Source organism: Paroedura picta, chromosome 7 (genome assembly GCF_049243985.1).
Source record: "Paroedura picta isolate Pp20150507F chromosome 7, Ppicta_v3.0, whole genome shotgun sequence".
Classification (NCBI taxonomy): domain Eukaryota; kingdom Metazoa; phylum Chordata; class Lepidosauria; order Squamata; family Gekkonidae; genus Paroedura; species Paroedura picta.
The window spans coordinates 99,544,578-99,559,361 of record NC_135375.1 but is presented as its reverse complement, the minus strand read 5'-3'; the positions used below and the strand labels follow the sequence as shown (position 1 = coordinate 99,559,361).

Genomic DNA, 14,784 nt, shown 5'->3' with positions numbered 1-14,784 from the left:
CAGAGTAGATGGGTGGCCTCTGAACAGTGGTGATTCTCCATGCTGTTTTCATGGCTGCTGTGATTACAGAAGCATACACCGCACCAACAGCATGCCCGTATGATTTGCTGATCATTAAACTTCAACCCTGCTCTGATCATGAGGTCCCCCCATCTTGTTTCTTTCCAAAAACTCACTGCAGCTTTCCCCTTATATCTCTGTAATGAAAAGGGCTAGAAATCTTTTTTAAAAACAATATTGGCTGTGACCTTTCTAGGCAGGCTTTATCAAGCAGCTATTTTCTCAGTCCCACCTGCCCTTTAAAGACGGGGATAATAATATTGGTCTGCCCCACAGGAGCGTTGCAAATATTACTGAGTTGAATATGTGAAGAGCCTCAGCCATCCAAGTGCTAAATCGGTACAGAGTATTACTGCTGTACTTCACTAAGCAGTAGTGGTCATTAGAATGTACTGGGGATTATTAGGAAGGGGTTAGAGTTGTAAATACTCTGGTGTATATCTATGCTGCAGAAGAGAGCAACCAGAATAATTTCAGGGTTGAATCGCTTTCTCTTTGAGGAAAGGCCAAAGAGTCAGTTTAGGAAAAGAGAGAAGGGGAGGAGGGATATGCTAGAAGTTTATAAAATTCTAAATGGGCCACAAAATGGGGAAAGAGAGCTTTTTCTTCTTTTTCCCATAGTTCCAGATCTTGGGGGCAACGAGCTGATGGGAAGTAGATTTAGGAGAGACAAGAAGCACTTAGTCTCCTCACCAAATAATTCAGTTGTGAAATGCTGTACTGGTGGATGTAGTGAAGGCCACAAACACAGATGGCTTTCAAAGGGGATTCAAAGATTCTTGGAGACTAGGCCCATTGCTGGCTGTTAGCCATGACAATGAAAAGGAACCTTTGAATAGGATGGGAAGCCTGGGCTACTGGGCCCCATTTGTTGGCCCTCCATGTTGGCCACTACAGGGAAGATTTAGCACTAGCTGGACTACTGGCCAGATCCAGTAAGGCACACTTCTTATGTTCTTATGACCAGAAAACACAAATTGCATAGCAGTCGCCGGGCTAGACACAGTTCTCTTACAGCTGTTCTTACAAAGCAGTTCTCTCAGAGCTCTTTCAACCCCGCCAACCTCTCAGGATGTCCATGGTGGGGAGGGGAAAGGAATTGTGTTTGTAAGCAGTTTTGGCTCCTTCAGTAGTGAAAAGCAGGGTATAAAAAAATCCAGCTCTTCTTCTCACCGAAGTATTCAGTAATGCAAGCTGGTGATTCCCTTGAAAAATTAAGCCAGGTGTTGGATGTGTCCACCAATCTGTGCCTTTTAGAGTGGGACACCCCCCCACACACACACACACAGCACTGATCCCTCCTTCTGTCAACATATCTTTCATGACAGAGGGATCAAGGATCCCATGGGATTCCTTGACGGAACCTACTGATACAGGGTTACCGCAGAGTAATTGTCTCTGCCTGGACCTGTCCTATTGGTTTGGATCAAGAATCCTCTTCAGAATAACATTAAAATGTTATTCTCATTTTCAATGCAGAAATATATCATTCCCCAGTTATCCAGTGCTTCAGAAAGATTGCTCTCATCTGCTACCTAGGCAAAAAAGACAGGCGGTGAGGTGTCCAGTCGTCGGAAATAAACAGCACAAGACGGTTCATAGGATTATGCCTTAAATATCACAGAGAAGTCAACCTTTCTGGCTGTCCCTGCGGTGCATTATTAGCTTTCTGGTGGTAGTTTTCTACTCTGCTCGGTTAAAGTGAAAGCCATTTCTGTTCTTCAACTGCAAAATAGGGAAATTAAAGGTCACTCGCCAGGGGAATCCACTGAAAATATGCAAGAGCATCTCATAGGAATGGAAAGGGAACGGCAGTGAGCGCTTCCATGTGGTGGGTTGTAGCTTGTGTGTCTGGCTTGTGTGTCCGATGAGGAATTTTGGGATGTTGGGGGGGGGCAGCAGTATGCTTCTTCTTGCTGCAGCTGCATTTTCCTAGCGAGAGAAGCTCCAAGATGGGTTGCTATTGCTTGCCTCTGGGTAGTAGCAACCCTAAGCCCCCTTGGTGGTCTTCCGTGCCAGTGCTGACCAGGGCCAACCCTGCTTAGCAGAAAACGACAGCTTCAGAAGGTGGGTTGGATGGGGTCATATTCCTGCTGAGCTCTTTCCCCTCCTCAGACACTGCCCTTCCCAGGCTCCACCCTTGATCTCCAGGGATTTCTTAACCCAGGTTTAGCAACCCAGGTTTAGCATCTTTGGGAGGCTAGAAAAGCTTCCTCCTGCTTTCTCCTGGCCATGGGATTTTCCATTGCTCGTTTCTCTCTTTCCTTCCCTGTCTGTCTTTCTCCCCAGTGAGGAGCCAAAGTAATTTTTACAAAGAACTTGCATATTTTTTTCCAGACTAAAATACGACAGCTGCACCACAACCAAAAAAGAAGCATAGGCCCTCCAGTGTGTTTTGAATTTGTAGGAGACTGAAGACCAGGAAAGAGGTGTGTGGGAGCTATGGGGGCAGCAGGCTGAAAAAGTTTGAGAACCACTATCTTAGGTCAAAGGCCGAGCATCAAAGAATTGAGGCTTTTGAACTCTGGTGCTGGAGAAGACTCTTGCGAGTCCCTTGGACTGCAAGGCACAAAAACGGTCAGTCCTAGAGGAGATCAGCCCTGACTGCTCCTTAGAAGGCCAGATCCTGAAGATGAAACTCAAATACTTTGGCCCCCTCATGAGAAGGAAGGACTCCCTGGAGAAGAGCCTAATGCTGGGAGCGATCGAGGGCAAAAGAAGAAGGGGACGACAGAGAATGAGGTGGCTGGATAGAGTCACTGAAGCAGTCGGTGCAAACTTAAATGGACCCCGGGGAATGGTAGAGGACCAGAAGGCCTGGAGGATCGTTGTTCATGGGGTCGCAATGGGTTGGACACAACTTCGCACCTAACAACAGCAACAGTCCTAGGCCAACTGCGACTTTGACAGCCTTTTCCACCAAGAGTGCTTTCTTCGTCACATTCAGTCTTTGGCATCTACCGTGGAAAGATCTTGGCTGGTGGGTCTTGGGAAGAGATCTTTCTGTGCATCAGGCTTTGGAGGACTAATCCCGGGCAGAGTTTACAGTACTGAGCTAGGTGGATTAAATGGCCTGACTCAGAATACGGCCACTTCAGATGTTTGGCATAGGAGATTCGGGCAGCTTTCTTCAAATTCCTTGTTGTTTCCTTTCAGATTCTTCAGATATTTTGCCTGTGCGCAAATATGTCCAGGTTCTTCTCCTAGTTTTGTTTTGTGCAGAACATGGCAGCAGCTCTAATTTTAGATGAGTGCAAAGAAGCTGCACCGTTGATTTCCCAATGTTATAGATAAGCCAGAAATGAAATCAAAGGCCAAAATAATGAGTCTTTCATCCACTATTATTAGGTATATTAATCATTAAACTTCTTGGCAATCCGAACGGGTTCCCAGGTACATTCTCCCCTTTTCTGATTCTTCCTTAATGATTTCCACTCCAAAATCTATGTTCCACTTAACAGCTATAAATCAAATAAGGTGTATCTCTTGGCTGTAGGCTCTGTTGTCTTGAGGCAATTTTACTCCTACGTAGGAGTAAAATGGAACATAGATTTTGGAGTGGCAATCAATGAGGACGAATCAGAAAACGGGAGAAATGTACCTGGGAGCCCGTTCTGATTGCCAAGAAGTTGAATGATTAATATACTTAATATATATACCTAATAAGAGTGGATGACTCATTATTTTGGCCTTTTGATTTCTAATTTTAGATGAGGCTTCTTCAGTAAGGAAAAGCCCTCAAAGATCAGCTGAACAAGTAACTTCTATCCCACACCAGCCTTCCAAGGTTGTCAAGAAACCCCAGGGTTTCAAGAAACCCTGGTTGAGAAAGCCTGCCATAGTGCAATGGAGGAAAAACCATGTTCTCAAGTTGCAACCAACTCATATTGAAACTCCATGGGATTTTCAAGGCAAGAAGTGAGCAGAGGTGGTTAGCTATTGCCTTCCTTTGCATAGCATCCCTCATTTTCCTTAGTGGTGCCCCCTCAAAGTTCTAACCGTGGTCCAGGCCTGGTGAGCATGATCTGAGCCGGGCTGTTTGGGCAGCTGGTGGCATAATAGGCAACACAAATACTGAAATAAACCTTTCCTTTTTACAGCGAATGGTATCTTGCATTTATTACATTATAAATTATTTCTTTTCCTTACGCTTCCTGTGGTACATCAAAAGGACTCTGATATAGAGGTTTAAATAATGTATTCAAATATGAGTGAAACGCCGATGATTGATCAGCTAAAAATTTAATCCGCAGTCAGTCATATATTGCTTCTAACACATCCTGACATCTTACATTTTTCACATCAAATGATGCCTGACTGCTGTCATTGGAGTCCAATAATCTAGAACCCTCTATCAATCAAGCATGTGGATCTTATGAATAATACGTTAAGTATGTGTTAAGGCGTTATGAGGCAAAGGGAATATCTTAGCCCCACTTTTTTCCAGGTGAAAGGTTCCCCCCCCCTACATGCACACACACCAAATTGCCTCTAATCATTATAAATATCTGTCCCACATAATATATTTCTGGTAAGGGCTTGGAGGAGGAGTGTGTCTGATTATTTAAGTGCCATTCAGTGCTAAATGCCAACTCAGGGCGGCTGTCCCGCCCGTGAGTGCCTCCTCCTCCTCCAACTGGCTTGCCTGTCTGTCTAGCGGCCAGCCAATCGCCTTCCGTCCCCCACCCCTGACCACCCCCTCCTCCTTCCACTTCCCTCTGAGGCTCGGAGGCTGCAGATGCCTGCCGTGTGAGAGCTGCCCCTGCCAGTGAGTTCCCTAACAGCTGCCTGCAGCCTTTCCAGGTCCTGGGGGGAGGGAGAGGCCATCCCAATAGTTCCTTTACCCTACACCCCAATCTAGTGCCTGTTGTATTCCAGAATGCAACGGGCTTGGTCCCTGGTTATAATATATGTCACCATGGTGATGGGAGGAGAGAGTTATCCAAATGTGACGGATTCAAAGTATATTGGATTTTTCAAACTATATTGGATTTAAATTTGAGGAAACATTTGCAAGGAATTGAAACGCATAAGATACTTGCTGGTAATATAATAGTCACACCGTAGCCAGCACTTGTTGGTGTAATATTCTTATCCATCTGACCAGATGCTAGAACAGTCTTTTTTCAGCCTTTTGACCCTTGAAATAATTTTTCAGGCTTTGGGGAGCCCCAGAAGTGATGGTCACACCTCCCTGTCCCACCCCGGAAGTGACATCACCACCCATGATAACAGGCAGGCTTAAGGAGGACTGGTGGGGAGAAAGACAGGAGGCAGTTTAAGGTGGGACTGGGCATGAATGCTCCATCCCTTCCCAGGCACAGAAACCATAAGAGATCTCGCTCATTCTCGGGAGGCAGGAAGGGGGAGCAATGAAAGCAGCTGGTTCCCTAGTTGTAGCCAAGTCCTTTAAGGCAGTAGAGGAAAAACCGTGGACCCCCTCTGGAACGCCCACGGACCTCCGGTGGGAATCCCTGTTCTAGAACAAAGCAAGCGGATACCCTTGTTCTATCAGGAAAAATAGTCTCCGGTTTTTAATTTTAAATAGGATCCAGGGATCAATCAGTGGAAGACACTGGTAGATGCACATCTGTGAGGTACAGGGGATTAAAATTGCCTGATCCAGGTTGGGAAGCTCATGGAGATTTGGGGGCAGAGCCTGGGGAGGGGAAGGACCTCGGTGAAGGACTGTGCCATGGAGTCCACCTTCCAAAGCAGCCATTTTCTCCAGGAGAACTTATCTTTGTTGTCTGGATTTGTGATGTAATCCCCAGGCCACACCTGGAGGCTGACAGAAAGGGCTGCTGAAGGGAGAGGGACCAAAGGAAAGACCTGTGCTTCTTGAACCCATCAGCCACTGCATTCCTATGTCCTCATATTCAAATCTTTTTTTTCTATTGGTTGTCATTGTTTATCATTCCAGTATTTCAGTAAAAGGTAGCAAATCAGCAACCAATGCAGCTTCTACATGTAGTATCTGCCCTCTCTCCACTGAGCTAAGAGAGTGACATTTTCCTGTGGAGAAAGGTTCTTGGCCTACAGAAGGCTGTGTAGGGTGGAGAAAGATCCACACTTCACTGTGCAAAGTTTTAAGGACCCAAGCCTATATTTTTTCCATGGCATTTGCTGCAGGGAGGAGATTGTGAAACGAGTAAAGGTCATGTCAAACTTGTTTTCACGTTTCCTCAGAGTTTAAGTTCCCCTGAGATAAAAAGACTTCCTTCCATGTAAGTATACAAGGGAATGCAGCCATCAGGTCTTTCTGTGGTAGGATGTAAAGGATTTTGATGCACATATTGGGTCACTTTTGTATAATGTTCGAGGAAGTTGCCTAGGGTTGTTGTTTGCCTTCCACCATTCCAGCAGCCAGCTGGGGAAAACCATGTCATCATACCTCTCTAGGGATCACCAGTGACTCTGTGGTCAAACCATAGAGTTTTCACGTTTCCTAGAGAGGACTCAAATAATTTCCAGGGAAACCTGTCTCTAGGAATCACCAGGGAACCTGGTGGTATTTCAGGAAGTGACATCATACTTTCTTTGACAGCTGTCCTCTCAAGTCCCCCACAGGTGGCAGGCTCAAGTGGCCAGTTTAATAAATTATTTCCCAGACCCAAGCAAGGTGGTTATCTTTCCTGGGAAGATGGCTTATAATTCTTTGTGCTTCTTTCTAATGTTTCCCTTAATGTAGATTATTTACACTCACACAAGGCCTTCTGAACTGCTATTGTTGCTTTTTCAATAAACCAAATGCCACTTTTACAGATAAGGACATTGACACCTTTGTAAGGGTAGTGATGGGGCCATTTTACAGCATGAATGGAGAGAGGAGAAATTATCCGTTGCCCCTGAACCTTGGTCAGTTTCCGCCCTCTGTATTAGCATTAAAATGGCCAACAACTCATTGGTAGCCTCAGTGAGTAGTTTTCTCACTTTCCCATTCATTCTTCCCTGGTGTTTAATCAGTTTAAACCTGTTCCTCAGGCTTAATTCTCACAGAGAGGAGTTAAATGTCTGTCTCAATCCAGACTGCAGTCCATGCCACGTTCTGCAATGATCCAATTTAAAAAGCATTCCCTTTTATATACAAAACTAGCTTGCGGAGGAATAAGCTAGAGTAGAATCCTTGCTCTGACACTTGGCTTTTATGTCTCCAGGGAATGTTGTTTATAACAGAGCTGCACTTAGTCACCCAGGCCCTCAATTCCAGTCTGAAGTGGTACAGCTCAGACATAATTTACTAGTTTCTCATTGAGATCTAAGCCTTTGTTATAAATCCGCTGAGAACTGTTCCTTTTTATGTAGAGTGAGACAGCAGAGTAAGAACTGTAAGCGTCAGGCAGAAGATGGAGGGAGGGGAGGGATGCCAACCTCCAGGTGAGACCTGGGGAATCTTTCCCGAATTACAGCTCGTTCCCAGACTGCAAATATCAGTTCCCCTGGAGAAAATTGATGTTTTGCAGGGTGGACTCTATAACATTGTACCCCATTGATGTCCCTGTCATCCCCAAACTCTGAACCTAGATCTGGCAACCTTACCCCTCTCCCATACCCCACCAGTGGCCAGGGGGGACCTGGGAACCCCAAAATCATAATGTTTGAATGAATTCCCCTGTAAAAGGAAGGAAACTCCTGCATGTGGTAAACTAGCTCTTCTGTTAAGGATTACACTAAGTCTGATGTGCTAGCTTGCTCAATGCAGGGTACTTTCGAACATACAAGCTACTGGGCCACCACTGTTACAATACTGGATTACTTTGTCCAGGCATCCTGGTTTTACATAACGTGGAGACTGGCCTTCGGTCCCTCTCAGGTTTCCATTTCTTCAGTGGATCATTTGTTCCTCAATGCACCAGGAATTATGGGAAACCTGTAGGTCAGGGTAGTCAACCTGTGGTCCTTCAGATGTTCATGGACTACAATTCCCATGTGCCTTTGCCATCAAATGCTGGCAGGGGCTCATGGGAATTGTAATCCATGGACATCTGGAGGACCACAGGTTGACTACCCCTGCTGTAGGGGTCATGGTTGCAGGATGGCCTCCAGAGACCAAAGAAAAGGACAAAACAGGGTTGACAGCGTGTGATTTGTAAAAAAAATGCCTTGTGGGTTTTGGTGAGACCCTTGTGGGTTTGACTCACCAAGGGGCAGAACCTAGCGGATCAAAGCCTGCGGCTCATGGACAGAAACGTTTTGAAAGCCTCCTGGGTTAATATGCCCTGTTTATTTAAAACCTTAAGAGTCAGAATGCCTGGTTTATTCAAAGAAGTACTTTCTGCACCTGAGGCAGTAATTACCAAGTGGGCAGGCAAAATACCTGATTGTTGACAACCTTGAGGTGAGGTAATGCCTGTCTTACGTAATGTACTTAGAATGACAGAGTTAATGGTAGGCATCCTTCAGCCAAATGAAACTCATTGTACTGCTCACGAATTTCAGTGGGAGAGACTAAGGCTGTAGTGTGAATGCTTGTTCCCTTGCTTGGATCCTGCTTCTGATCGTTAGTGCAAAAAGCACAAGAAGGACAAGTGCTATAAACTTGAAGAGATTTGGCATTTAGAGGAAGTAAACCTTTATTACATTATTTAGTTGTAAAGTCAAATTGTTAGATCAGACTTTCTCAAACAGGGCTTCATGAAACCCTGGGGTTTCTTGACGGCCCTGGAAGGATTTCCTGAAAGGGTGGGAATTTATTCATTTATAATTAGATTTTTACCCCATCCCTCCCAGACAAGCTGGCTGGTGGCGGCTCACAACACAGTAAAAGCATTTAAAAACCCATAAAATACAATCTAAAACAGATAAGAACAGCAAAAATAGCAAAGATAGTGATCGCAGAATCCCTCATTAGGCCCAATTTCCTCAATTAATCTGTTCCTAGCTATGCCAGTCGTAAATCAGATGAAATTCTGGAGGCAATGATAGGCCCCCTCCTGGGGGGGGTCCAGATTATACAGGGGCAGGGAAGGACCCCCTTTTATCATCCAGTATTCAGCCCAGCCTCAACCAAAAGCCTGGCGAAAGAGCTCCGTCTTGCAGGCCCTGCAGAACCTAGAGAGCTCCAACAGGGCCCTCAGCTCTTCCGGGGACTCATTCCACCAGGTAGGGGCCAGGACCGAAAAGAATTAATTCTTCATATATTTTTTAAAAATGCATTAAACATTTATTGACCCACCCATGCCCAAATGACCAATAATGGGCCTTGGGGGGGTGGAAAGAGGAGAGGTCCCAAGTGGGCATGTCCACAGCTATGCTTCCCATCCATATCTTGCATGATCGTGCCACTTCTAGGGTTTCTCGAAACCTGAAAAATGCTTCAGGGGTTTCTCAATGGTAAAAAAGTTGTGAAAGGCTGGATTAGATCCAGTGCAAGATTTCTACTTGCACTTAGGCTCTTGGCACAGATGGAAATGCAAGAAAGGGCCTAAGTCAAACTCCCTTCATTTCTGCTGGGTCAACATATTGTGCAACCAATTTCTAGGAAATATAATATGTAGGGAGGAAAGTACTAGGTTTTGTAGAAGATCTTGCACAACTGGAACTGTACTTAATCCATTAGTTTTTGATTGCATATCACTGGATCCGTGGCAATGTAACCTTTTGCTGTGAATGTGAAATGAATGGTCATGTGTGAATTAGAGTGTAGTCCTAACCAGAGCTGAACTGTCATAAGCTCTTTGACTTCAGCAGACTTTAAATGGTGCACCTCCACTGAGGACTGCACCACTGGGCAAAAAGGCCTTCTGATTTCAGTGTAAAAGGTCCTTTCCTATCTCACTGGTCTGTTTCAAGTGCTCGACCCTGGATCAGACACAACATTTTTTTAAAGGAGGATAACCTCTGAGATACTTTCTCTATTTCTTCTTCGCCCTCAAGTAGCTGAAGCATTTAAAATGTTGAGAATTAAAAACGTCTGCCTGCAGCCTGAATATATTTCTCTTTCATTAACACAGGTCAGCAGGAGACTGGCACCTGGAAAGCATGTTTTCCTACGATCCGGAGAAGAGCAGAGAGCGTACATAGACCCTTTCAGCAGCCACGGACCACGGAAGCCGGTCGGTCAGAAGCCTTCAAGTGATTGTACGTCGTATGGCCCTTCCTTGGTTGGTCCTGCGAGCAAGTCAGAGAGAAAAATGACCTTTCCACTTAAGGCGGACGTACAGGAGGAAGGAACTAAAGTGCCAGGCAAAGGGATGTTGTCCTTGCCATATTTGGGCCTCTGTCCCAAGCCGTCCGTTTTTAGTGACAGGCACGTTCATTCAGCCGCAGACTCTTCTGGGTACCCTCCCGCACGCCAAAGGGGGGAAGCATTAACTAACGCTAATGATAAAGATGGAGCTGGTCTATTGAACTCTCCGGATTCCGAAAGTGAAGGGGGAGAGTATTGTTCCATTGTTGACTGCTGCGGAGAGGCTCTTGTCCACCGGACCCTAGGAAGTACGGAAACAAAACCGGCGTGGCCTGAAAGCAAAAATCACTGTCTGAAGCTTTTGGGGCAAGACGGTGCAGTCAGTTCAGAAGGGGAAAACGGGGCTTTGGATCCCGAGTCAGACCTTCAAAAGGAGAAACATCCGCAGAATTCCATATATAGCCGCTTACGCTCCGAAACAGAGCCGCTGGTGCCAAACAGCAGGCCTGTTGATTTGAGCCGGGGGAATCTTGATTGCCCTCTGGACGGGGCACCTGATCAAATCGAAGGCAAGCGTGCAGAAAACGTAAACGTTTCCGCAGGACAGCTGCCTGCTTGCCAGGGCGGCCTGCCCCAGAACGAGCCTATCTATGCTGAGAGCACAAAGAGGAAAAAGGGGCAGCTGGGGAACTCCGGTGCACATCCGATCAGCGGCACTTTAGCTTATAGCCCCTCTAAAGATCAAGCCGACAGCCCCTGGAGGGAAAGGCCTCGCCAGTTGAGCTCTGAGAGGGAATTCCAAGATTCTGGCACCCAAGTGGCTGCCACCATTACCATCATGGCTGCCCACACGGAAAGCGACAACAGGACCATCTTCCTGAGCAGCCCAGACTCCGCCGTCGGGGTTCAGTGGCCCTGCGTGAGTCCCACCTCTCATTCAGAAACTGGGAAAACGCCCTCTTTCTTTGAGCCCGCCGAAGGGCCTCAAGAAAGCAGTGAAATGAGCTTGAAAGAAAGCGGCCCTGGCCTTCAGGGGCAGATGGCTGACCAGACTGTGGTCGGTCAGGGCCCTGCTATTCCTCCTAAGTTATCCAAAGGGAGCCCACCCAGAAACGAAGGGCCTGCCACACAGTCGGTGAGCTCTCCTGGGGCGGGAACCGGTGGCGGCAGTGGCCGTAAGGATGTTGACGTGGTGAAAAATGGCGTGGACGGCACAGGCGTTGGGCCCCCGAGCTCCCTTCTTGTGAACAGTGTCTCCTTAGAGGATCCAAACAGAGGGCCGTCAGCCTCCAATTCTGAGAGAAGACACAAATACTACAATCTGTCCTGGAGCAAGCAGTGCAGGATAGAGGAGGAAGAGGAAGACGAGCACGGGCTCTCGAGAAAGACCGAGGAGACGGAAGTGGAGAACGGGGTAGACGCTCCTCCTAGTCACGGACAGTGGAGGGGAAAACCTGCGCAGGAGAATAAGCTTGGCGGGATGAGCAAATCGGCTTCCTTTGCCTTTGAGTTCCCTAAAGACAAGAATGACCTGGATGACTTTGCGCCCCCACCTCCACCTCCAAAGAAACAATTCAGGTACCCGAATGAGGGGGTTTGAATGCATGCTGGGTGTAGAGCAGGGGTAGTCAAACTGCGGCCCTCCAGATGTCCATGGACTACAATTCCCAGGAGCCCCTGCCAGCGAATGCTGGCAGGGGGCTCCTGGGAATTGTAGTCCATGGACATCTGGAGGGCCGCAGTTTGTCTACCCCCGTTGTAGAGAACGGCAGGTAGATAAAAAGGGTTCCAAATTAACTAGGCAGACAGAGATGTGCCATTCACCCCATTCCAGGGGAAACAGCACTTTTTTTTCAGATATTTATTTTTGATTTGTCTGTCTCATGATATATGCTGGAAATAAATCACAGGGATGGAGGGGGGGTTAGTATCCAGCATATGCTAATTGTGAGGGAAATATCACACAGATTTGTGAAGCTTATCTGCATGACTGAACTGTTTGCTCAACATTTATACCAGCCTCTTAATTTTTTTTTACTGTTGAGAAACCTCTGAAACATTCTTCAGGCTTTGAGAGATTCCAGGAGTGGCGCGATCGTGCAGAATATGGTTGGGAAGCAGAGCTGTGGACATGCCCACCTGGGGCCCCTCCCCTTCCCACCCTCTCCAGGCCCATCATTGGCCATTTTGGGAGGGGTGGGTGAGTCGACATGACCATATATGGTCATATCACCCGGTCATGTTTAACAGATTTTTAAATATATATACAAATTTAACTCCCACCCATTCTGGAAACCCAGGGTTGTCAAGAAACTCCAGGGTTTCATGAAACCCTGGTTCAGAAAGCCTGATGTATACGCTGAAATCAAGACACGTAGAGAGTGAACGAGAACAAGAGGGCCAGCCCCAACTCGGCGTGTACACAATCTGTGGAATGTGGGCTTTAAGATCTGTGTGTGTGCCTTTTGTACGCTCACAGGTCCTGTCCCCATGAAGATTGGGGAAAGCAGCATTCCCAGCCACAAAAACGGATCCTACTTGCATGTATTTTGAAGACTGTGCTTTCATTTTGACCGTTATGCATAGGGAGGGAGGGCAGGCCTGTATGATCGCTCCCCCTCTACAACCATTGATTTCAGTGTGTCCTCAGATGACAATCTGAAGAGGGTGTGCTTAAACCAACGTAATTGTTACGTACCTCCTGAAGCACGGCCACTGCAATTCTGAGAGGAGTCACTAAAACATCTATGCAGAAATAGAGTTCTCCTGAGAGCCGGGGTATTTATATCATCTTTAAAAAAAAAATGTATCTGAGCCTTGCAAATTTTTTCAGTCAACCTCTCTCAGTTCCACAGGCATTGCCTCCCAAGACTCCTGTTCATTAATAGCCTATGATTCCTGGCATTGTCTTTTTTGGCAGTCAAAGGGAATTTCTTCCTCCCTTTTCACCATTAGAAAGGCTACTTGGAACTTGGATCTAATCCAGAGATCTCCAGCGTGGTGCCCATAGTTGCCATTAGGGTTGCATGCTTTGGCCATCACGGAAGCCCCAGGCAGCCAGCACTGTGGCATTGAGGGGAGGGGTGGCACCAGCACGCCAGCTGATGTCTGCACGCAGGCGCAGAGCTCTGCACCTGCGTGCAGGTGCCAGCTGGTCCGCCTCCGCAGTGCTGGCCACCTCGGGCTTCCGTGATGGCCAAAGCGTGCCAAAGCACGCAACCCTCACTGCCATAGCCTCCACCAGACAAATATTTTTAGAACGTGGGCGGGGCCATGTAGGGCTTTTACCCATTAAGATTTCTGATTGGCTGTGCTGGTTTTTGAAAACATTGCTTCGGGAGCAGCTGCTACCACACCACAGGCATCTTTGCTTTTTGATAGTAACTATTGGTAGTAACTCTGGTAGTAACTATTTTGGGGCTAGCTCCACCTTCCATGGCAGCCATTTTGTCGTGGCTGTTTTGTGGATGTGGCTGCCATGCTTTGTCAGAGCTCCAAAAGTATGCAAAGTCTCAAAAAGGTTGGGGAACCCTGATTTAATCCATTCTCTTTTAAGGTATTTACCCAGAGCAGGCATGATCATAATAGGCTGCAGTCCTAAGGACATGGTTATGGGAGAAAATCTAAGCAGGTCGAAATACGATCGGCAAGCTGGGAGGGGCAGAGTATAAATGGAAAATTAAAATCAAAATTTAAATAAAAGCTTCTGACTTGCTTATGATTGCTCCCATAACCATTAAATTGACCAGTGTATTACATTAGGACTACAGATGTTATTCAGTTAATATTCATGTTTTCTTGGAAATCTTAAACATTTTTCCCATTATCCACATACAGCATAACCATTCCTTCTCGAAGTCTAATAAAATACTAACATTTTATTACTATGGCCATGCCATGTTACACTTTTTTTAAAATTTCACGTGTGAATTAATAGAACTCGGGTCTGCTTTCAGTGTTTCGTAAGTGATAATTTAAAAGCGATGGTTGTACCACTTCCAGACATGTTTAAATTAGGTAGCGAAGATATAGTTATATTCATTTCCCTGTGAGAGATTCTTAGATTTGGTCTTCATAAGAACAAGTTTGTAGGATTTCAGACTTGACCCTTCATTCTAGAGCAGCCTTTCTCAACTTTTTTACACTTGAGAAACCCCTGAAACATTCTTCAGACTTCAGGAAACCCCAGAAGTGGCGGGATTGCACAAAATAGGGTTGGGAAACATAGTTGTATATGTGGCCACCCAGGCCCCTCCATCAGAGAAAATGTATGCTAAGCCTTTTTTCTTTTAATATGCATACCCCACCTTTCCCTTGGATAAGACAGGAGTGTCTGGAAAAGAGTATAATGCTAGGAAAAGTTGAAGGGATCAGGAAAAGAGGTGGACCCAACAGGAGATGGATTGGCTCAATAGAGGAAGACATAGCCCATTGCAAGACCTGAGCAAGGCTCTTAATGACTGGATGTTTTGGAGGGTCATTAACTTATAGGGTCTCCAGAGGTCTGAAGCAACTTGAGATCACTTAACATACACACATGCCTTCCCTTGCCACTCAAGTTGGCTTGCAATTCCAAATTAAAACCATAGTACGAT

General features: G+C 46.3%; 2 protein-coding genes across 3 annotated transcripts in view; both read left to right on the top strand.

The window, feature by feature from the left end:
- The window catches only part of DCTN6 (dynactin subunit 6), a 240,542-nt gene that overhangs the window by 170,737 nt on the left and 55,021 nt on the right, over nucleotides 1-14,784 (top strand). The gene's annotated exons all lie outside the window — the stretch shown is intronic.
- PRAG1 (PEAK1 related, kinase-activating pseudokinase 1) overlaps nucleotides 1-14,784 on the top strand; it is a 77,666-nt gene that overhangs the window by 29,161 nt on the left and 33,721 nt on the right. For both annotated transcript variants that reach the window (XM_077345656.1, XM_077345657.1), the window contains exon 3: nucleotides 10,014-11,767. In XM_077345656.1, coding sequence (XP_077201771.1) covers nucleotides 10,014-11,767 — 1,754 coding nt within the window. The remainder of the gene's footprint in view (nucleotides 1-10,013; nucleotides 11,768-14,784) is intronic.